General features: G+C 43.8%; 1 protein-coding gene across 9 annotated transcripts in view; it reads left to right on the forward strand.

Moving 5' to 3' along the window:
* The window catches only part of HMBOX1 (homeobox containing 1), a 176,796-nt gene extending 158,440 nt beyond the window's left edge, over positions 1-18,356 (forward strand). For 2 of the 9 annotated variants that reach the window (XM_081236251.1, XM_081236250.1), the window contains 5 exons: positions 8,547-8,629; positions 10,254-10,349; positions 11,234-11,328; positions 11,540-11,611; positions 13,262-18,356. In XM_081236251.1, coding sequence (XP_081092377.1) covers positions 8,547-8,629; positions 10,254-10,349; positions 11,234-11,328; positions 11,540-11,611; positions 13,262-13,399 — 484 coding nt within the window. In that variant the 3' untranslated portion in view covers positions 13,400-18,356. Of the gene's footprint in view, positions 1-8,546; positions 8,630-10,253; positions 10,350-11,233; positions 11,329-11,539; positions 12,921-13,261 lie in introns of those variants that run through there. The other 7 variants (XM_081236252.1, XM_081236253.1, XM_081236254.1 and 4 more) reach the window with 7 other exon arrangements.
* The last annotated feature ends 4,025 nt before the right edge of the window (positions 18,357-22,381 follow it).

Here is a 22,381-nt window from a genome sequence, read left to right on the forward strand (position 1 = left end):
GGAGAGTTCACTTAAAGGCACAGAAGGAAAAAAAAAAGTTCATTTACATGGCATTATCCCTTGCTTAGAGAGCCATTCCCTGTCTTCTGTATGCTCACCAAGATACAATAGGAGGAACTTTCTGGCTGCAGTTTTTATAGACTTAGTGTTACTGAAATGAAGGTGCCTCAAGGACATTTCAATTTGTTACTAGCTTATGGTTTCTCATCTCATGTAAATTATTTTTCCACTTTTCATTTTAAGTCTTTGCTGTCAGGGTCTTGCAAAGCGATCATTTGGTTTCCCTCTGTGAAGATACTCACTGATCACTCAGCTGACAATGTCCTTTGTCTATAAAAGTGTAGTGCCCTTAGGATTTATTTTATCACTCTTATATTACTACCTGTAGATTTCTGTTTACATCTCTTTCCCTTTTTTGTCTTATAAAATTTGTAGGGCTATAAACATTCTTATATGGGACAGAAGAAGTATATTTCAGAAACAGGTCCCTTTTAGAGTCTTAGAACCAAGTTCTCCTACAATTTATCCACCTGGTAACAGTAGAAATATCTATTCCTTTGACATAACTTAAGCTTAAAATGCTTGAAGGTGAATAATGAATAGTGAGTACTGTTCCTAAAGCTGTCTCTTTTGGTGGTGGGGCAGGGAGGGGGTGCCTAAACCCAGGAAGCAAGGCTGTCTTGAATTTTTATTACCATCCTGAAATGTCTCTCTCGCTCTCTTTTTTTTTTTTAATTTATTTTTGGCTGCATTAGGTCTTTGTTGCCGCGTGTGGATTTTCTCTAGTTGTGGCGAGTGGGGGCTTCTCTTGTTGCGGAGCTCAGGCTCTAGGCACGCAGGCTTCAGTAGTTGTGGCACGCAGGCTCAGTAGTTGTGGCTCACGGGCTCTAGAGCACAGGCTTAGTAGTTGTGGCGCACGGGCTTAGTTGCTCCGCGGCATGTGGGATCTTCCCAGACTTAGGGCTCAAACCTGTGTCCCCTGCATTGGCAGGCGGATTCTTAATCACTGCGCCACCGGGGAAGCCCCTGAAATGTCTCTAATCTCATCTTTCCTCTCTATTTCCATGCCTTAGCCTACTTCAGATCCTCTCCTCAGCTGTTACCACAGCTGCCTAACTGGCTTTTGCCTCTAGTATCACCAGAGATACTGCCCTACAAAATAAGTTTGATCATATAATACCCCTGCTTAAAAACCTTTGCTTCTAGTTGCCAAAAAAGTTAAGTGCAAACTCTATCATACTCTTTAAAATCTGGACCCAATATTTTTCTTTAGTTTGGTCCCCAGTCTCCCCATCTCATGTATATTTCATCCACACTGAACTCCTCATTCTCAGAACATTTTAAGGTCTTTCATGACCCCCTTTCTTTTACATATTGCTTCCTCTGCCTTGGGTTATTTCACTTTATCCACCCTCTATGATCTGTCTCCAAGAAGTGTGCACAATTGTTGATTCCTCTCTACTCCCATATACTACATTCATACCACTAATACAGTCCATTTTACAGTGGACTTTATAATGTGTTTTGTTACATACATACATCCCCAGTGATTACACTGGCAGGCTTTGCATGGTTCATCTTTTGCCACCATTTTGCCAATTGCTTGGTATAAACTAGGACTCAGTCAACATTTGGGGGTGACTAAATGAATGATTAATTATGTCTAAATATCGAAGTCATTAGACCTATTTCCCAACTTCATTGATAGTCTATTGGTTATGTATAGTTCAGAAATAAACACTATACTAATGTAATTGTATTCAGCTATATCTGAATATACCTAGAGAAGACGGTGTACAGTATGGTGAGAACCCAACTAGCTTTCTCCTGAAAGAGGTATTCTTGGTTTCACTAAAGGCCTTAACTGAAACTACTGTTTTCTGTTTTCACCTCTGTTTCTTACTTTCATTCATTCATTCTTTCATGTGTCATTTATTCAGCCATCTTTTGATCAGACACTTACTTACTGAATGTCTGTTACATGCCAAGCAGATTCCTTAGGCTTAGATAGCTCCTCTTGTAAGTAACTAGATAGAAACCGTAGTTATTATTTTCTTTGATTCAGCTTCCTTTGTTTTGACAATATCCAGAACACAGAGCACGTGTGAAAAAGACGTAGGGATTTTAGTTAACATTAAATTCAGATAAGTCAATAATGTGATGTGATCCTGGGGTGACCATGTAATTTATTGTCTAAGTGGGATACTTTAGGGGAATGAGAGGGGGGTTTGTTAATAATCCAGGATAATAGCACTCTTTCAGGCAAACCCTACGTATAATCCTTCTAGTCTAATCAGATTGCATTACTAGTTGCCTTCTGTCTTCCAGGCACATCTTAGGTTTCTATGCCTTTGTATTTTTGTCTTTGCTGATAACTTTGCCCTTTCCTGTCCAATGCCTGGGGCCTCTGCATCCCTCGGAAGCCTGTCCAAATCAGTGAGCTTTCCCAGATCAGCACAGTCCATAGAGAGATCTCTCTAACCTGAATTTATTTAACATATCATTTATATAGTTAATTAGCAGCTAGATGTATTCTGGTTTGTCACAGTTTTACTGTTTTGACCGTTTCTTTAACTCCTATTGTTTAACTTTTTTAAGCCTGACGTCTTCAACTGAACTGTATATTGTTACGGTCAGGGCCATGTGTTGAACTTACGTCTACTCAAGTACATACTCACACTTATGTAATACTTATTTGTTGAATATTTTATTTCCTGGCCTACCTCTGTCTTTCGTAAAAACTCTTCCACTTTACATCAGTACTGTGTCTGTCTGCCACCCCTCCCACCATGACCAAGAAGAAAGCTTTAAGAGCTTCATAATTTTTTTGCAAAAAAATTTTAACTATTACATTTTAAACTTAAATATTTACCATGAAGTATCTTAAAATATATCATTTTATCAGTTTAGATTATACCATCTATATTTAATTAACATTTTTTAAACATTGAAACATTACAAAAAGATGAAAAGTGGTGCTCACAGTCCAGTGTACACACCTCCAGCTGTGGTAGCACATTTTAATGAAAATTGAAATATTCAATAGGCCTACATTTCTTAATTATAAAAATAATAGGTCTTTAACAGAAAAGAAAGTATTAATTGCCAGGCTTAGAGATTTAGAACTATAGTTAGTGAATTATATTCTTGAGTCTTTAATTTGGAAGACGTTACCATTTTTTTTTTTTTTGTGCGATACGCAGGCCTCTCGCTGTTGTGGCCTCTCCCTTTGCGGAGCACAGGCTCCGGATGTGCAGGCTCAGCAGCCATGGCTCACGGGCCCAGCCGCTCCACGGCATGTGGGATCCTCCCGGACCGGGGCACGAACCTGTGTCCCCTGCATCGGCAGGCAGACTCTCAACCACTGCGCCACCAGGGAAGCCCCCAATTTATTTTTATTCTGACTTGATTTTATATAGTGAAATCCTAAAAATACAAATTAAATAAGATTTTTAAAAACTTTTAAACTCATTAATCATATATGCCACGAATTACTGCAAATTGTTATTTAACTTCCAGAAATACTCTGGTTTTATTCTGTTAGTCACTAGAATGGCAATCACAAACCTAATATTTTCTAGCCAATCCAGATATACTTTCCCAACATAAATTGTTTATGGAGTTATATTAATCAGTAAGCTAGTCCTTAATTGTCTGAATGTTTTCCCAAAGTTCTTTTATTAAAAAGAAATTTCTGGGCTTCCCTGGTGGCGCAGTGGTTGAGAGTCCGCCTGCCGATGCAGGGAATGCGGGTTCGTGCCCCGGTCCGGGAGGATCCCACGTGCCGCGGAGCGGCTGGGCCCGTGAGCCATGGCCGCTGAGCCTGTGCATCCGGAGCCTGTGCTCCGCAAAGGGAGAGGCCACAACAGTGAGAGGCCTGCGTATCGCACACACAAAAAAAAATTCTGAAAATAGCATATGTTCACTTCAGAAATTCAACAGAGAAGTATATAAAGCAGAATGTGAAAACCGATCTTAATTACCACCAATATTTCCCTCCCTTCTACCCACCGCCCCCAGCATTCTTGCTCCCAGGAGATAATCATCACTTGTAACAGTTTAGTATGTACCCTTCAAGACCCTGTTGCAGTAACTCTATACCCCGATGGTCAACCGTTCATTTACAGTGATATCCATTTCTTCTGGAGGCCCCTACCCTGGGCTGGTGGGGACTTTTCCATTGTTACTGAGGAGCACATATCATCAGTGAGGTGTGCGTGTGGGGATGGGTCAGACTTGGCACCCTGGCCTCAGGTGGTTTTCAGTGTAGTCAGAGAGGTGTACAGTGATAACTAATACAAGATGGAAAAGGTGTAAGAGAGGAACAGATGAAATGCTGTGGGGTTCATGGGGTAATGAAATTATTTACCTTTGAGGTGATATTTGAGCAATGCCCTGAAAGACAGACAAGGTGGTTTGGGGGCAGGGAGGCAAAAAACAGATACACTGGTAGGAGAAAGGCACAGAGATGCAGGGGGTTGACGAGGCTATTCCATTTTCCTAGACTGTAGCATGCCTATATGAGAGTAGCAGCAGATAAAGATGCAAAGGTAGTTTGGGGGAGAAGTCTAAACACCTCTATAATAAATCTTGAAAAACTTTTGAACAGAATAGTGGCATGACTAGAGATGTACATTAGGAATATTAATCAGACATTAGAGGGAGTAGGGTGTCAATCACAGGCTTTGCAGTAATTTGGAAGAGGAGTTACCACAATGAGGTGGAGTAAGTAGTAGCCATTGAGCTGTAACTGAAACGGGACCTCTAGGTCTTAGCAGCTACCATATTCCATCAAATCTAAGAAGGCTTTGACTGTATAACACACCTTTCATTTATGTACTGGGGTGCGCGTGGGTGGAGGGAGGACACTGCCAGTTAATTTTCAGACACCACCAACTATAAGATGTACCGGATTTTAGAGATTATAATAATGAGGAAATGTGCGTCATAAAATCAGTGAAATAGAGTAAGTTACATGGGCACAGGGAAAAGAAGGGGTATGCAAGAAAGAAAGGAGAGAGTTGAGAAAATGAACGAGGGTGGGGGTGATGAGATCAAAGACACAGGTGGAGAAGTAGACCTTGAAGAGGAGAACGCATCTTCCTCTGCCATGAGACGAAGAGAAGAATGTGCAGTGACTCAGAGACGTGTAGAAGTTGAGAAGCTAAAAACGTTAAGCAAACTCATATTTAATAACCTCCATCTTGGTAAAAGAGGAGGCAAGGGCATCTGCGAGAAGAGTGACGGTAGTGGGTTTGAGGGCTCGGGGCTTCCGAGTGTAAAGGTCTCGGGTGAGTGGGCGCTAAAGATGGAGCATGAAAGACAGGTGGCTAGAAGGACAAAAAGCATTCCCCACAGAAATGAGGGGCCCAGTTCAGGCTGAAAAGCACAGATTTATAAAGAAACCAATTGGCCCTATTTTATGACTTTGTCCAGGAACATCTGGTACCCTGCGAGAAGGATGGAAGAAAACAAGAGGAAGGTGCTCTCTGCAGGGTGGGAGATTGGCTGGATAGGTATGGTTCAAGGACAGAAACGCTGAATAATCAGCATTTCTCCTAAGAGGTACAGTTGATTCGGCTTGCCATGGAGTTCAGGCTGAGAAATGAGAGGTGAGGCCAGAAGAAGAGTAATAGACGAACAGATTTCTAAAGTTGGAGTAGGGTTTTAAAGGATTCGAGATTATAAAGAAGGTGAAGAAAAAATTATTTTGGAGAGGTGGAGCAGGTGAGTAGAAGGTTGATTGGGGAATTATTTCAGATCATAGGGTTGAGTATTGAAGACATGTTATTGTTCTCAAACACAGACGGGAGTGTATCTCTGTGTGGCCTGAAAACCGCTATTTCAGGGGGAAGTCTCTACTACTCACAGAACAGGCTGGCCCCACCCTCCCCTTCCAGACTCGTGTCTCCTCATTTCTTCCCCATGTTCTAACCACACTGAACGCTTCTCTGTGCCCAGAATCCTCAAGGCTTTTGTCTGCCTTTTGCCTTTGCTTATGCTCTTTCCCTTGCATGAAATGTTCCTCCTCCTCTTCTCTGCCTTGCAAACTCCTGTTCACCTTCAAGACCTAACTCAGACGGCACTTCCTCTGCCAGGTCTTTCAGCAACACTGAGCACACCTTCGTCTGTCTGAACTCTGCTCTGTTCAGACATCCTGTGGAATTTTATCACAAGTGCACTGATTTATATGTGTCTTCAGTAGATTATAAACTCCTTGAAGTCAGAAACTAATTCTCTTCTTTACCCACAGTGGATGCACATAACATTAGGTACTTAATATCTGCTTTTGTTGTCTTTGTTGTTGAATTTTAAATGAATGAGCTAATCCAGTGCTTCTCAAACATTAATGTGCATTCAAATCACCTGGAGATCTTGATAACATTCGGATTCTGATTTAGTCTGAAGTGGGGTCTGGGATTCTGCCTTTCTAACAAGCTGCCAGGTGATGCCCGTGATGCTGGTTAATGGAAACTAATCCAGAGTGTCTTTGCCCAAGTAAATAGCAGAAGTGGAGTAAAGGTAAAGGTCAGTAGGAATGTGGAAGTGGAGCAGAGATTGGAAGAACTCTCAGTATGAACACGGAAGCCCTAAAAATGATAGCAGAACGTCATGTGGGAAGAGATGCTGAAATCTTGGACTTAAGCAGGAGACCATTTGTGGAGGGTGGTAGTTGACAAAACTGGATGATATAGTTCTATCGCTTATATTTTAGAAAATGATAGGCTGTTTGGTGATGGCAGCTGCTGTGTCAGGACTACAGTGAAGGATGGTCTCATGGAGAGGGCTTCAGGGGAGAGGAGTGGCCTTGCGGAAGGCGGGTTTGGGGATTCACAGGAAGGGTTAGGGGCCTCCAGTGTTTATTCCCAGTAGAATGGCATTTTCACCAGTGCAGACAGAGGGTGAAGGAATGGGAAAGCTGCTTTCTGGGGGAAGGGAAGCCCCTGAGGAGATGAGAGGTACTAGAATTTGACAAGGAATCATTTCCTGATCTTAAGTTTCCAGGTTCAAAGCACAGAAATTCACTTTTTCTTTTTTGTCTTTTATATATTTATTTATTTATTTATTTATATTTTATTTTTGGCTGCGTTGGGTCTTCGTTGCTGCACGTGGGCTTTCTCTAGTTGCGGCGAGTGGGGGCTACTCTTCGTTGCGGTGCGTGGGCTTCTTATTGCCGTGGCTTCTCGTTGCAGAGCATGGGCTCTAGGCGCGTGGGCTTCAGTAATTGTGGCTCGCAGGCTTAGTTGCTCTGCGGCATGTGGGAACTTCCCGGACCAGGGCTCGAACCCGTGTGCCCTGAACTGGCAGGCAGATTCTTAACCACTGCGCCACCAGGGAAGTCCACTTTTTCTTTTTTTTTTTTTTTTTAAACTCATAGATGACAGAACAGGTAGTGCTAATAAGCATTCTGTTCCCACATACAGTCTCACAGATCTGCTAATACTAGGGATGGGTTCAGTAAGCCTAATTTCTTTAAGTACTATTGTATAGAAGTAATATATGCTTTTTTTTTTTTTTTTGCGGTACACGGGCCTCTCACTGTTGTGGCCCCTCCCGTTGCGGAGCGCAGGCTCCGGACGCGCAGGCTCAGCGGCCGTGGCTCACGGGCCCAGCCGCTCCGCGGCACGTGGGATCTTCCCGGACCGGGGCACGAACCCGTGTCCCCTGCATTGGCAGGCGGACTCTCAACCACTGCGCCACCAGGGAAGCCCTGATATATGCTTTTTTAACATAGGGGAAAAGGCAAAAATAAATTAAGAAATGTTTAAATTTCCTCCTATGAATCCCCTTCTCCCACAAGGAGGTAATCAAGCTTGATGTGTACCCTTCCAGCTTTTATCCATGCAAATTTAAGTACATATAGACAGGAATTTTTCAAATTTCTTAACAGTACTTTTACATGCACATTATTCTACAGATTGTTTTTCGCACTTAGGACTGTGTCATGAACATCTCTCCAGGCCAATGGATAGTTTTTCTAGTCATTTTTAAATAGCTATGTATAAATATAGATGTCCCATAATTTGTTCTGTCATTCTCCTACTGATGGGACAATTGGGTAATTTCCAACTTTTGCTACTACAAACATGACACGCAAAGAGAGTCCTATTGTTACCAGTGCCTTAATAACAGAACTCTGTGATTTCAACCAGCCACCCATATCACAAGTAACTTTTTTTTTCAAGGACATCTTTTAATGAAGCCTAGCAGCAGCCAGACCTGTACTATCCAATATAGAAGCCACTAGTCACATGCAGCTACTTAAATTTAAATTTGCTAAAATTAAATCAAATTTAAAATTCCCTTCCTCAACCACATCAGCTTCATTTCAAGGGCTCAGCAGCCACATGTGAGTAGTGGCCACCCTGTTGGACAGTACAGAACAGACCGTTTCCATCCTCACAGAAAATTCCATTGGACAGGCTGGACCAAACACTCTAATGTTACATCCTAAAGAAGAACACCTTTTTCAGTGGGCTGGTGTTTTAAGGAGAGCACAGTTTTTAAAAGTACAAACTTTGTGTCTTAATTGGTTGCCTCTGCAGTTACTTCAATGAGAATCAATACCCAGATGAAGCAAAGAGAGAAGAAATTGCAAATGCTTGCAACGCAGTTATACAGAAACCAGGTAAGGCAGCAAGTGCTGCTTGGCTCTGTGCTGGAGCTCTCGGCTCAGGTCATCATTTGGGACCTAAGTCTCTTCCTCTCCCAATGGGGTGCTCTTGGCTCTCCATTCCTGCCATCCTCCTGTGGATGGCCACTACCCTGTCCTGTTCAAACAGTGCTTCTTAGGGGGTGATCACGCCACTCCAAATCAAACTTCATGTGGGAATTCCCAGCGAGTGTCCTTGCTTGAGATATGCAACCTCGAAATTATTTTTTGTGAAGACTGTGTAGATTTCTTTTTCCAAAAATACAGCATAAATATACCAATTTCAAAATAGTTTTAAAGTTTGGTATACTTAAGCAAGGTTAGTTAGTGAAATTATTAAGATAGGGTGTGTGGGTTTTTTGGTGTTTTTACAACTATTGAAAATTGTATAATTCTGTATTCCTGCTTGAAGAAAGAATTTTTTGGAGTTGGCTTCTTTCTCCTTCCTACATCGGATGACTTCTTAGGTGGGAAAAAATGTAGGGTAATTCCATTCTGAAGTCCTGTTGTTCCTGTGCAAGTCCACAGAACCCCTGAAGCACTCATACCTCTTTCCTTCCAAGTGCTAAAGTGCTCTTTCATGTTTTACAGGGTTTTTTTTTTTTTAACCAGAAACCATTCTCAGTTAAGATGATCCAGTTGACCTCCATTTGGCCAGTTAATTGGATTGGCTTAAAGGCTATATATATCAACACAAAAGTATCACTGTTTTATAATAATTAAATACTAATTTATCCCCCCCTTAGTTAGAAGCCAGCCTTTTAATAATCTAAACCATACAAGCTCAGCTACAGTGATACCTGTACCCTAATTTTACACAAGCCAAAAAGTCCCAGCCCTGAAGCTGTGCTGGAACTCAAACTCTTCCTGGAAAATACTTCACCCCCTTACCATCAAGGGCCTAACCTGTTTTCTGGTTTCTCCACCCAGTGTGGATTAAAAGCTGAAACAGAAAAGGATAAGGGAGGAGGGAAAGGTACAAGGTGGTTGCCGTGTTGGTAAACATGGTGCTATCCATAAAACGTCACATTTGACAGCAAAGAATATACTACATTTAAAATGCAGTTTGAATTGTGCTGTGTGTTCCAGCATAGTTACAGTTATGGCTGGTCATGGTGATCTCAGTCTTCAAGAAAACATGGATAGTATTCTCTGTCTTAAGACAGCAGGAAAGTAGGTAATATAAGGCCTTAAAGATGTAAATAAACTTCAGCTATCTGGAAATTTGATAAAGAATAACATATTCATCTAGAATGATGCTGATCAAATGAAGCCTTCATATACAATCATGTGAACTTTGAACCCCTAGCGGACCGAATTCTTTAATGTAGTATTTAATATTGGAATTCCCTAATATTGTGTGGTTTCCTGAATTCAAGCATTTTGTGTTATTAGCTGCTATTTGTATGTTTATTTATATGTTTATCCATTCAGTAATTGAGTCTGTACGTGGTACTAGCTCGTGCTAAAAAATCTTACTTCTATATCTGTTATTCTGTCAAGAAATGCAATCAAAAGAACATTTTAAAAAAGAAAGGGAGTAACCCTTAAAACTAGTCTCAGATATAGATTATCTGAATTGTATTGCGTGCTTTCACAGGCAAAAAACTGTCCGATCTGGAACGAGTCACCTCCCTGAAAGTTTACAATTGGTTTGCTAACAGACGGAAGGAGATCAAGAGGAGAGCCAATATCGGTAATGTATCAGAGAGGCTGCTGCCTCTTTTGAGGCAATTATGGACGTTGCGTTTATTTGAAGAGTGACTTCCGTTTAGAACTGCAGGTCTAAATGATCCTACCCCTTAAGCCTATTGAGACGTGCCCTTACGTTTTTCTTCATTGTAGTTTTAATAATGCAAAGTTAATATTAATTACACTATTTGTATTGTAATAAGAATGGCATTATTTCTGAAACTCATTGTTCTTAATATGCTAGAGTCTAGAATGTCTCTCATCAGTTACTCCTGGGGTGCATATTAAAGAAAGATACTTGTAAGGGCTTGAGAGAGGAGGTGTGATACCCTTAGCGTCTTCGTTATTACTGAGCTATGACCTAGATGTTAAGAAACATGTGATTAATAACATTGGAATAAAAGAGTCTTAACATACAAGGAAGCTAGTAAAAGGCGAGATTTTTTTTTTTTTTTTTTTTTTAAAGAGAGAGCATTTAAGAAACATGAATTGATGAGACTGGGGTGGAGGGGTGGTTTTGAGCTTCTAAACTTGTGTTTCATTTACCAACGTACTTCCTTCCCCTTCATCGTTACAATTCTCAAGTGCTTTATAGAACCCCAAGACAGGAGAGCTGTTTAATTAGTTGGTAAGTATTGATGAAGCACCTAACAGTCAGCCACTCAAATGTACGCGCATAGCAGCAGGGGCTCCAGAATGGGAAGCGTGTTCCTCCCCTGACCTCTGTGCCGCTGAGTTCCATCTGTCTGCAATTTAAAAGAAACAAAACATAGAGAGCAGTCTAGGTTTTTGTTTCATTACATTCTAATTTCCTCAATACACATTCAGTGTTTAGACCATTGTGGCGCTGTAACAGATAATTTAGGGATCTATTTGCTTTTTTCGAAGAAGCAGCAATCCTGGAGAGTCATGGGATAGATGTACAGAGTCCCGGAGGCCATTCCAACAGTGATGACGTCGACGGAAATGACTACTCAGAGCAGGTGAGCAGCGGAGGGGAGGCTGCCGGATACAGAGCGGGTGGGACGGTGTGACAACTCAATTCCGTGGGTGCGTTTTGTACGGGGTGGGGGAGGGGAGGCAAGCGAATGTCCCTCCACTCGGCTCCTGTGTCTAGTTAGATTTTCGTGTAATTTGAAAGTGAATTTGTGAGAAATCGTTATTCACCCACATGGATTTATTGTCATATAACAGGATACTTGGCAAGTACGCAATGGGGAGGAGGAGGAGGGAAGAAGTTCAGAGGGAGGCAGAGAAGCAGAGAAGGTAGAAGAAGAGAGGAGGATCTGATCCAAACAAGCAAGTTCCACCGTCCACCACACACACACTCACTGTCCGAGAGACACTAGGGGCTGCGGGCAGCTGTGACCCTGCCTGGACATGTTCGGACCAGCACAAGTAGAAGGGCCCACCCACTCTGGCCCCGTTGCCGTGGGAACCCTCGTGCCGAGACAGTGGTTCCTCCAGAGTCTCTGGCACATGGACACACACACCATCTCATAAATGCATGTCTGCCCCCCTCACCCTGACTTACTCTTCACTGCTTAGGGGGAAAATATATTTAATTGTAGCCACTGGATGGAATAATTCAGTAACTAAGAATGTGGGAATTTCCCCCCCACATATCTGTTGACAGAGTTCATTACATTTTTTATAGGATTTTAAACTCGTTCCATTTGGAATATGAAGAGAGTGTACGGTGTCTTCTCCTAGGCCCCAGCAGGAGACCGTGTGCTTTCCTATTTGATGTACACCTTTACCTTGCCCCTCAGCCAGCTCTTTTCATAGAGTCCACTGTGTTCTTCCTTCGGCCGACCGCTCTGCAGCCCGTTTCCCAGCTTGAGCATAGACACTGCCAGGGTACCAGCAATTGCATGCTGATCCCTACTTAAGGTAAAGGCCAGCCTGCGCGAATGAGCACAGAATTTCCCTCTGAGGACTGCAAATCAGAGCTCCATGTTTCACTCAAGAGAATGTTCTGTGAGTCTTTCTAAGTGGAAACATTCCTGTTAGTTTTTAGTCTACCAATGTAGGTGGATCATTTCCACTTTTTCTCCCAGATGCCCTAAGGGCAACACGTGCCATGCTATTTTTCGCCCCAAGGGACTCACCCTTTCCCAAAGCTTTTCGATGCAGAGCTCCCCTGAGGCTGTGACAGGTGAGAAACTTACCCCTTAAGTGAAACACCCTCTTCAGCGCCTGACGAACACCCTGCAGTGCCAGTGTCCACCACAGCTGTATCGTTTAACACATCGGCCTTGTGGAGGGCAAGTTTCACGCTCCCTCCAAGTAAGACACCGGCACTTCCCTTGCCCGGCTCCCTTACAGCGGGAGAGCGCCCGGCGACATTTTCTCGCGAAGCCATTTCCAGCAGTTACGCTTTTGTCCGGTTGTAATTGAGAGTTTGGGGTTTGGGGGAGGTGGTTTGTCTTTTACAAAAACGCATTTTTATCCGTAAGGTGTTGGTGTCTGTAGTTTTGTCTAGTTTTCTCGGTTGAGTAGAGAGATACTGTGAATTCTGATCATCTGTTTGTAAGAGCACCGATCCAGAATTTTAAGTTCACTAGTTTGGCCTTCAATAACTCGTGCTGTATTTGTTGCAAACTTGGAATAGTCCAGGTTTGATCATCATCCCCAGGAATCTTTCTGATATAGAAGGAAAAAATTCTCAGCAAGAAAAAAACATTTTAGTGCTTTTTATTTGTTGAATCGTAAAAATGCCAGCCAGAAGTCTCTGGACCTATATCCATTCAGTGTCTACTTAAATACATTTCACCTCTATTCCATCATGACGCCCCCAACTCTGTTTTCTCCCACGAATGTTCTGCCTCCCCTTGCCCACAGCATGCCTTTCTGTGAGCTAGAGAATTTTACCAGTGCACTAATAACATTTGTTTCTTATCTCTGCACATCTAGGACGACAGCACTAGCCATAGTGACCACCAAGACCCCATCTCATTAGCTGTGGAAATGGCAGCAGTCAACCACACTATCTTGGCTTTGGCCCGACAAGGAGCCAACGAAATCAAGACAGAGGCCCTGGATGACGACTGATGAGGGAGGATTGGACACGAGAAGTTAACTTAGTTTAGACGTAGCACCTTAGCAGACTTTCCTCGGTCCTTAACATGTGTTCTTACAGTATAACTTGCAGTTTCTTGTATGTCAGTTAGCCGTTAGGGTCTTGTTCTGTGAAGATGGCATGGTGCCCTCAGCCTTTGCATATACGCTCTCAGTATTAATTCCCAGTAAATAATAACCAACCAACCGACCAACCAACCAACCAACCAAACTTCCTTCTCCCAGACCCCGAGGCTAGAAAATCTTGCTGCTCTGTCTTAGCATTCCAAGAAAGTGCTTCCAGGTATTTAGATAGCCCTCAGTTCTCAAATATTAGGTTGTGTGTAAAACCTTGGGTACCTTTAGATTCCTGTAACACTAGTCTGTACCCCTTTCCCTTCCCCAAGACTGGTAGGATGCAAGCTGAGGTAGTGTGGCCCAGGATGGACAGACGCCATTTGGGGAGTACCCACAGAGTAAAAGGGACACTAGAACCCCCACCTCAGTGTGGGAAGAATTGATTTCCAGCTGCAATAAGCCGTGCCTCATAATAGTCACACTGTGGCTAGATTATACTTCTTTGGGTGCTGTGCTAAGAATGTCAGTGGAAACACTCGATGTCAGATTTTGGTTGATGTTAACATGCCTGACACAGACATCCTTTCCTCTCACACGCTGTGTGACTTAAGTAGATAAAATACTGCCTCTGCCTTTGGGACCATGATTAAAACAAACAAACAAACAGAAAAATGACAAAAAACAAAAGTCATTTAAAAAAAAACAAACCCACAAAGCCCAGCTTGAGAGCACTGGGAAAAAACATGAGCTGAATGTCTAATGGATGTTAATTCCAGTTCTCAGAACCACTATACAGTACGTGGCACAGGTACACGCCGGCCTGGAAAGGTGCTGGAGGTCGTCGCGGAAGCTGCTTTGCCTCCTGTCTGTGTCCCCTTTCCCTGCTACCAAAAAAAAGGCATTTCGAGGATGGAGCTAAGGTCAAAAGTGAGTGAATGAACTTCCAGTCTTTGTATCCATTAACTGAAGCCCCCTCAACATGAGAGGTTGATAGAGGACTTTATAGCGGGATTATGCTGACTGACTCTCACAAACGCAAATACTTTCCTAACTAGGAGCAGAAAAAAAGCAGGGGACGTTTGCCACTTGTGCGGTGGGTCTGCGAGATACAACAGGATGTGACTGCTTTGGTGTTCTCTTTACTCTGTCCTTGGAGAGGTGTGAAAAGCTATATTGCTACAGGCAATTTATTTAATAATTGGAAGCCATATTGATAATGGATGTGGTAATATTTGTAAAGTTTAATCTACTTTAAGCGGCAGTAACTAATGGAATTTTTTTCCTTGATCACATATGTAGCACTTTTGTTACTTTTTAAAGATATTTATATTTGATAAATCTTTTTTTCATTTTGAGAACTCAAAATACCAAACAGTGAACTTGAGTTATAAAGTCACCCTGTGATCACCTTGTCGTCCAGTAGCAAAATGATGAACTGTTCATGCGTCCAAGAAAATTACATCTGCTGGCCTTGTATGAAAATGATCTCTTGGCATCCGATTAAAGGACACACTGTCACTGTGGGTAAGAGGAAACAGCCTTCAGTGTAGCAGCGTAGGGTGCGTCTGCAAGAGGCACAGCTGCTCTCTATTTCCTGCCTCGTTCCCTCTCTCCTTCCTACAGACAACGAAGCCGCGTTTAAAGGGGAATATTTGGCCTGGCTGTTAAGCAGGGCTTCGTCTATTTATCCATTGCCTGAAAGTGATTCTAAAATTGAAGGAGGGTGCCATTTCCTCACCTCTTCACCCTTCCTCCCCCACCAAATGTTTTCAACTTAAAACCATTGAGAGAGAGAATGACTGGCCGCCTTCATTTCTCCTTTCCTCAGCAGTGAGTTTGAACATCCGCCAGCTTCTAGCTGGTCTCACCCCCACCTAAGGCACACGCTGATGAGATCGCCTCCACTGTCTGTTCATCCTGCTTATGTCAGTGTGAGGAAGCCTTTGGGAGGCATGAAGGTGCCACCTTCTATGGGTCTGTGACCTTATAGAGCTACAGGCAGGGCCTGGGCCTGCTCTTGTCCTTGGATTTCAGGGGGAAAATGTATATATTTTTTTCCAGCTTCCAAGAATTGAAGTAAAATGGAGTAGCCTTTTCTGTTTAACTAACTATATTACTTGAACCAACGAATTCAAGAGTAGCATTTGTTATTCTCAGGAATGATCGATCCCCCCACTCATTTTCTTTCTCGGTGTGTTTGACTTTTTATTTCTATTAGAAGACTGTGTTATCTTTCTTTCCTTTGATATTATTTAGAAAAAATACAACATATCTTTCCATTTCGGTGGAATTTTGTCTGCTTATTTTCAGCTGAATCAGAAAGAAAAGGAGAGAGAAAAATATACTGTCTGACAAGCCACATCCATGATGTATTGTAAGGAGATTATTATAATTGATAGCTTCTTTCTTTAAGATGGCATTGCTAGTATCATTTGTTCTTGCTGGTCCTTTTAAAGAAACAGACTCAAACTAAAAAGGCAGCTGCAGTTTCTAAAGAAACAGGGTGATTGCCAGAGAAGAACTAAAAGGTTTCATTGATTTAAGACCTTTGAGGAAGGAAAGTAAGCTTCAAAGAGTAAAGGAGAGTATCCGTGAAGGCAGTACCGGGTGCTTACCTGGAAATCTGGGAAAAGTGAAAGAATGTGTCTGCCAGCGCGGGGCAGCATTGCCTTGGGTTCAGCGGGAACTGGAGGAAGGAGCCCTGCACGCGGAGTTCTTTGATTCAAGACGACTGCCGGTCTGCTCTAACATCTACTGCCTTATATATAACTTTTGCTTTTTCTCCAGAAGTGAAAATTTAGTTCTCTGGGGCCTCGATTTAAATCTACCATTGGTTTTTGTTTGTCGTAAGGTTTAACTCTCTGCTGTCTTCTCCAGGCTACCTTAGTTCTTACAGTGGCATATGGAGTTGCCACTGTCTAATTTGTAATGTCTTTGGGGAGTAAATTTTTTTCTTAAGCTTTTTCAGGCTTAAGAGGTGGTATTGAAGTAGAAACCCTAAACTGCTCTTACTGAAGGGAACATAGCCAGGCTCCTAAAGCAGCCCACCGCGTGCTGTCCGGTTTTTCTGTCCTCTTTTCTCACTTCCTGCTGTACTTTTTTCAGGCCCCCGAGGACTCTTTCAGGGGCTGCTCCTTCCCAGGTGAGGAAGACTAAACGTGTCAGGTGGGGAAACCTTGCAAGCAGTTCAGGTAACTTGTCTGTTATTCTTTTAAGAGACTTTCATTGAATTATACTATGGTCACATGGGTAAATTTCCTAGCCTTCTTATAACACAGCCTTACAGAGGGACCCTTTAAAGATGGACCATCCTAATGCCATTTCTGCCCACCTCTTGAGAATCGTAACAGCAGATGAAGCCCAGGGAGGGCTACACAGTACACTCTGATCTGCGACCTTCCAGGACCCGTCAGTACCAAATAGATATTGTGGTTTGTTTCAGCAAAGTCTGTAAGGCCAGAGCACCCCTTAAGGCAGTTTTCTTCAAGTCTCAGTCCTTTGGGTGGCCTCCTCCCGCCTGTGGAGTCTGTAGAGTTACCACATGTTGTCGTTCGGTGGGTGGGCTCTCCCCCACGTCTCATAGTCCTTCACAGAGAGATCCTCGAACAGGAAGACCCCTTTAAGCTCAGGCGCGGTGACCACCTAAAAAGGACGTGAGGGGCTTCCCTGGTGGCACAGTGGTTGAGAGTCCGCCTGCCGATGCAGGGGACATGGGTTCGTGCCCCGGTCCAGGAAGATCCCACATGCCGCGGAGCGGCTGGGCCTGTGAGCCGTGGCCGCTGAGCCTGCGCATCCGGAGCCTGTGCTCCGCAACGGGAGAGGCCACAACAGTGAGAGGCCCGCGTACCGCCAAAAAAAAAAAAAAAGGACGTGAGGGAGGGAGCAGCCCCTCAGTATGGGAGGATGCAAACCCAGTCCCCCCGTCCTGTAGGTTTATCATGGCAGCAGTTGCTGATGAACAGCACCTTTACCTCAAAAGGGACAACTCGTGAAGAGCTAGTGATACAGTTGCTTTCGTTCTCCCTGTTTGGCCTCTGTCTTTACACACTGCCCTCTTGGATTTCAACCATCAGGCACCAAGTGTAAGTAAACAGACTTTCATCTCATCAGGAATCTACAGTCGCAGCCTCTCTGTCTGTGAACAACCCCTCTTCTCTTTTCCTCTGGGCTCCAAACCAAGGTCTCATCTTGAGTTGACTCCGTGCTGGAATTTTTTTATCCTCTGCAGCAGGCAGAGTAGGTGGGTGTGGTCCATCTCTTCACACAAACACCCCTTCCTGTCTCGCAGCCCAGCTTTTTGACCAGCTTCATATTCCGCTGACCAGCTACTCTCTCTGCCCACAACAGTGGAAATAATCCCTTTTTCATAAATGGTACCCCACCCCCGTCCTAAAAATGTGAACGTCAAGTCCTTCTCTCTCTTTGGTCTTAAGAAGAGTTTGGGTAGAAGCAGTCTTCCCATTTAACTCGTGGCTCTGCCTTTTAAAATTGCTGTTTGTCTCTTTTTGTTGTTGTTCAGAGAACCACCAGAGTATTTTTTTCCCCAATGGGTCTCAACAGATTCTTAGGCAATAATTTTTCTTATTGATGACCTTGTGCGCAGTAGCACTCTGCATTCAATAGTCCTGACCCTCTAACTCGTGCGTTGGTTTTCTGTGTTAATCACTGTGTGTGATTTAAATCTTATGTCAGAGTGGTGATAGAGTTTGTCATTTTGTTGTTGTGATTATTAGTAATGTTTTACTACTGTATTCATTGGGGCTGCGTTGAGACCAGCCAAATCCATTTATAGCTTTACTGAGCCGCGTTTGTTTGTCAAGATTTCCCAAGTGAACGTTGGGCACATTGACCAGCTCCCGCTGGTGGTATCTCTGCGGGGCACAGGGGTGGGGGTGGTGGTGCAGGGGGGCAGGGCTAGGAGCTGCGTAAGACATTCCTTTTTGTGTGCTCTCTAAATAACAAGGATGTTTACTCAGGATTTGGGGATCAGTTGTTAGCCATATTGAATTTGGCAAACCTGAGCTGCATGCCCTGGAAACCCCCTTCTGTTTCTTAATCTCCATATTGTCTGGTTGCCGTTACCTGGTAATACCTAAATTACCCAGTTTAAAGGTATCGCACCATAATGAGAATGGGGGGTTTTCCCTGGGAGGCAACCGTGAATGCCCAGGTTATCCTGGAAGGATTGCCCTAACGGTGGTGCGCGGTCAAAGCAGAGGCCCTTTCTTTTTCTGTTCTGCGGTTGGCTTCATGATAGGGTCTTCTTTTCAAAAGATGATAACCACTTAAGAGGAAGGATTTCCTTACTGCTCTCAAGAGAACTGCCGCACTGAGGTGGTGGGAAAGGCTTTTTAAGCACATCAAGCCCATAAGTCCACTTCCAGTCACAGAAACCCCTCTCACAAACAGGTTATACAAAAGGCTGTTCTTAATTCTCCCAGGGTAAAAGTGATAAGCTACTACTCTTACCTTAGAGGGTCGATGGTTGACTCACTAATCGCTGGAAGCTTACATATTGAGAAGTTTCCATACCAGCTTCATTATTCTTCCTTAGTGGGGATGAGCAACAGCAGCAAAAGGAAAGCTAACGATCTTGAGAAATCTAGTTTCCTGTAACAAAGGTTTTCTTTTCTAATCAAGAGGGGAATAAATATGGGAGGGAGGAGAGGGAAGATCTGGCTGCACGCGGGGATCCTGCATCCCCTTCTTATTGTCACCCAAAGACCTCGAGGACGTGGTAGGCGCCTTGGGATTCCAGGTACGCCTATCCTGGGCTTCATTTTTATCATTCCTCCTGTGACACCTGGGGCCAGGCAGTGAGCAGAGCTAAATCTGGTTCATTCCATTCAAGCGAAATCTAACTAACTAGCATTTTTACACCCCGCAGTTTCCCACACACGTCTCACACCCGTTCTCTCATCAGCCACAGCTCCCGCACAACAAACGGAAGGATGCCTCTGCGGGGGGCCCTTTGCGCTTCCCTCCTGACATCCCTTTTCCTGGGCAGTTACGGGAGCCATCTTGCCCCCGTCCGGACGGTTGCGCTGTGCCCTCCGGTGGGTGCGGGGGCAGCAGTGGCGTGTGAGCCGGCCTGGGCGCGGGCGAGTGCACACGGCTCCACGGGCGCTTCACACCACCTCGGGACGCCGGCCCCCGTGACTCCATTTTCATTGTCTTTCTCTCTTAAATAAAAATGGCTCTATACAGCCATAATTAACTCTCAGATTCACGTTGGTGTGCTGTGAGCAAATGAAGGTTTGCTCGAATCCTTTCAAATTGTAACCATGGCGATTGAGGGGGGTGGCACAGAATGAATATATAAAAATATAACGACAATTGTTCTGAATGACTGCGTGTCCTCCTGACATGTAATTAGCTGTTTTAACAGCAAGATGTAGATTGGCATGGTCATAATTAAAAGGATTTCCGTCCTTTATGTGATTGAAAATGGCAGATCTCCCATTCCCTGTTCCCTTTTAGCACTAATGCTCCCAAGAACATTTGGAACAGCAACTCAGTAGACTAAAATAATGACATAGTGTTCGCGTCCTCTCCTAAGTGAAAGAGAAGGATTTGGAGTTATTTCAGCTTCAGAATGGAAGCCTTTGATTATTCTCCCCATTTGACTAAGTCACATGAAACCTGTCACTCACATCCAGTTTCAACCTGCTCCATCTATGGCAGAAACTACGGTCAGAATCCCAAACTGAGTCAACCACGGATGAGGCCTCCAGAGTATTCTGTCCCACGTGCCAACCAGCCAGGGTCGCATGTTGGCCTTACCTGATGTTTCCTGCTTCACGAGCTCCCTAGAATTCTGCGTTTTCCCTTGGTCACTTGATATTTCCGTTGCCGTCACCATCAGGAAGTGTTTTTCAAACAGGAGCTTACACTTGAGTTAGATAGGCTTTTCCTGAGCTAGAGCAGAAGACATGACACAAACACAGATGAATAAACTAAAACGTATGGTCTGTAGAGAACTATGCGGTGTAAGTGGAATACTGTTGTTTGCAATGTCCTAACGTTACTGGTGGAGAAGGACACGTGTGAGTTTCACCCAGGTTTGCTCACATCTCTGGTCGTTACCAGCTTCCTCATGTCAGCAGCCTTCGGTTACCCTGAGTTTTCCCCATTGTTCTGCTGTGTCAGTGGGATTGTCCCCCCTTGGCCCTTCCACCTCCATGTTCTCTCCCTCCCACTTTCGTTTTCTTTTCCATCCACCTTGTCCCATGGAGCACCGTGTTGTCTTGACACCATACATGGCCTGCCCACAAAGCCCGTGTTCTCACCCTGAGGCCTCAGGTTGGACGGGAGCTGCTGCGTCACTATCTAGCCTTTCTCTAGAATATGCCTTGTTTGGTTTTTCCCGTCGTTTCAGTTCTGTGATCAAGAGTGAGTCTACACAAATACCAGCACCCAACGTAGTGCCAAGTGGCCCTTCACAAGCCGCTTCAGTCCCTGAGGTTCCTGGCTGTGCTGGTGAGCCTGGCCCCTGAGCCCTTTCTTCAGGCCTGGACACTCCAGGGTCAGGTAGCAGCCACTAAAGAACAATACAGCTCTTGTTTCTGTTCATACTTCCCTGCTTACCCTTTTACACATCTTCTCCCCTCTCCACATATCAGAGGGAATCCTAACCCGAACATTAAACTTCAGTTTCATAAAAATGCTGAGGTAGGCTGCTGCTTTCTAACTGTTCTCTCCCTTTAGCCCCAAACACACACACACACACACACACACACACACACACACACACGGAATTTGGATATAAAGGTTCCGCCTTGGGATTCTTTTTTTTCCCCCTTAAAATACTTGCAATCAAATGTATAGTAGTTGTGCTAGAACAGGAAAAATAATGCCACAAAGGGTTTTTACTCAGTGCTGCTTTTCCTACGAGATCTAAAAGTGACTTAACCCCGACTCCTGCACGCCACCTGCTTTCAAGATAGATGCGCAGTCATTGAGACTTCTTTATGGGATCCTATTGGTCTTCTGACAGCTGGAATGGTTGTGGATTTATGACCCCGAAGACTAGAGTATCCCATCCCTTTTCTTATTTTCCCAACTGCTGAAAGATAACTATCTCCATTAGAATTGAGAATCTGTCTTAAGATTAGGGAGTCTGAAAACTGACTAGATGAGTATAATTCTGTGATTTGTGAGACATGCATTCAAACAGGCAGCAGAACATTCTGATTATCTGCTTACATTCAAAGAAAATAGAATTATCACTGCAGTTAAAACCTTCAAACACAATCTACTCTTTTAGGGATCAAAGTATTAGATGTGCTGCTTAAAGGATGGTGCTACGTAAAAAGAACTGGAGTTGGCAAGACATTTCCCTCCCCAGATGTTTCCACAGGCCACTTTGGTGACTCAGAAAACCCTTCACCGCATATTCCTTTACCACCCGCAGCCCCGCTAAAAAGAAAAGAAAGCCAGCTTACCCAAATCAGTGAAAATACAGGTAGTGCTTACTCCTGAAATATGTATTTTTTTGGAAGAAAACACCAGAAGTAACCAGAGTAAAGATGCCGTCATTCTAAATCATCGTAAACACTCAGACCTCCCAAGCATTCGAAGCTCGAAGTAGCCGCTGACACTTGCTAGCGTGTCCTGTGTGCCCAGCACTGTGCTGAGTGTTTTCGCTGTCTCACTGATTCTTGAAGATTCACAGACCATACTGAGCAGTACCCCCTAAATGAAGTCAAGTAAAATCTCCAGTCACTTCTCTCATCTTGGTAGAACGTTAACAGGATGTCTGCCTGGCCCTGCTGAGTGAAATCTCTGTACTTAACCTGTTCCTTTTTCTCTTGGGCATTTCCAGCTGATCCCCCTGGTGCACTGTTGCCCCGCCATCATTTCTGTGCCGACACTGGGCCAGTGTCACTGTGATGATCT

Source organism: Mesoplodon bidens (genome assembly GCF_964165515.1).
Source record: "Mesoplodon bidens genome assembly, chromosome: 6".
NCBI classification, from domain to species: domain Eukaryota; kingdom Metazoa; phylum Chordata; class Mammalia; order Artiodactyla; family Ziphiidae; genus Mesoplodon; species Mesoplodon bidens.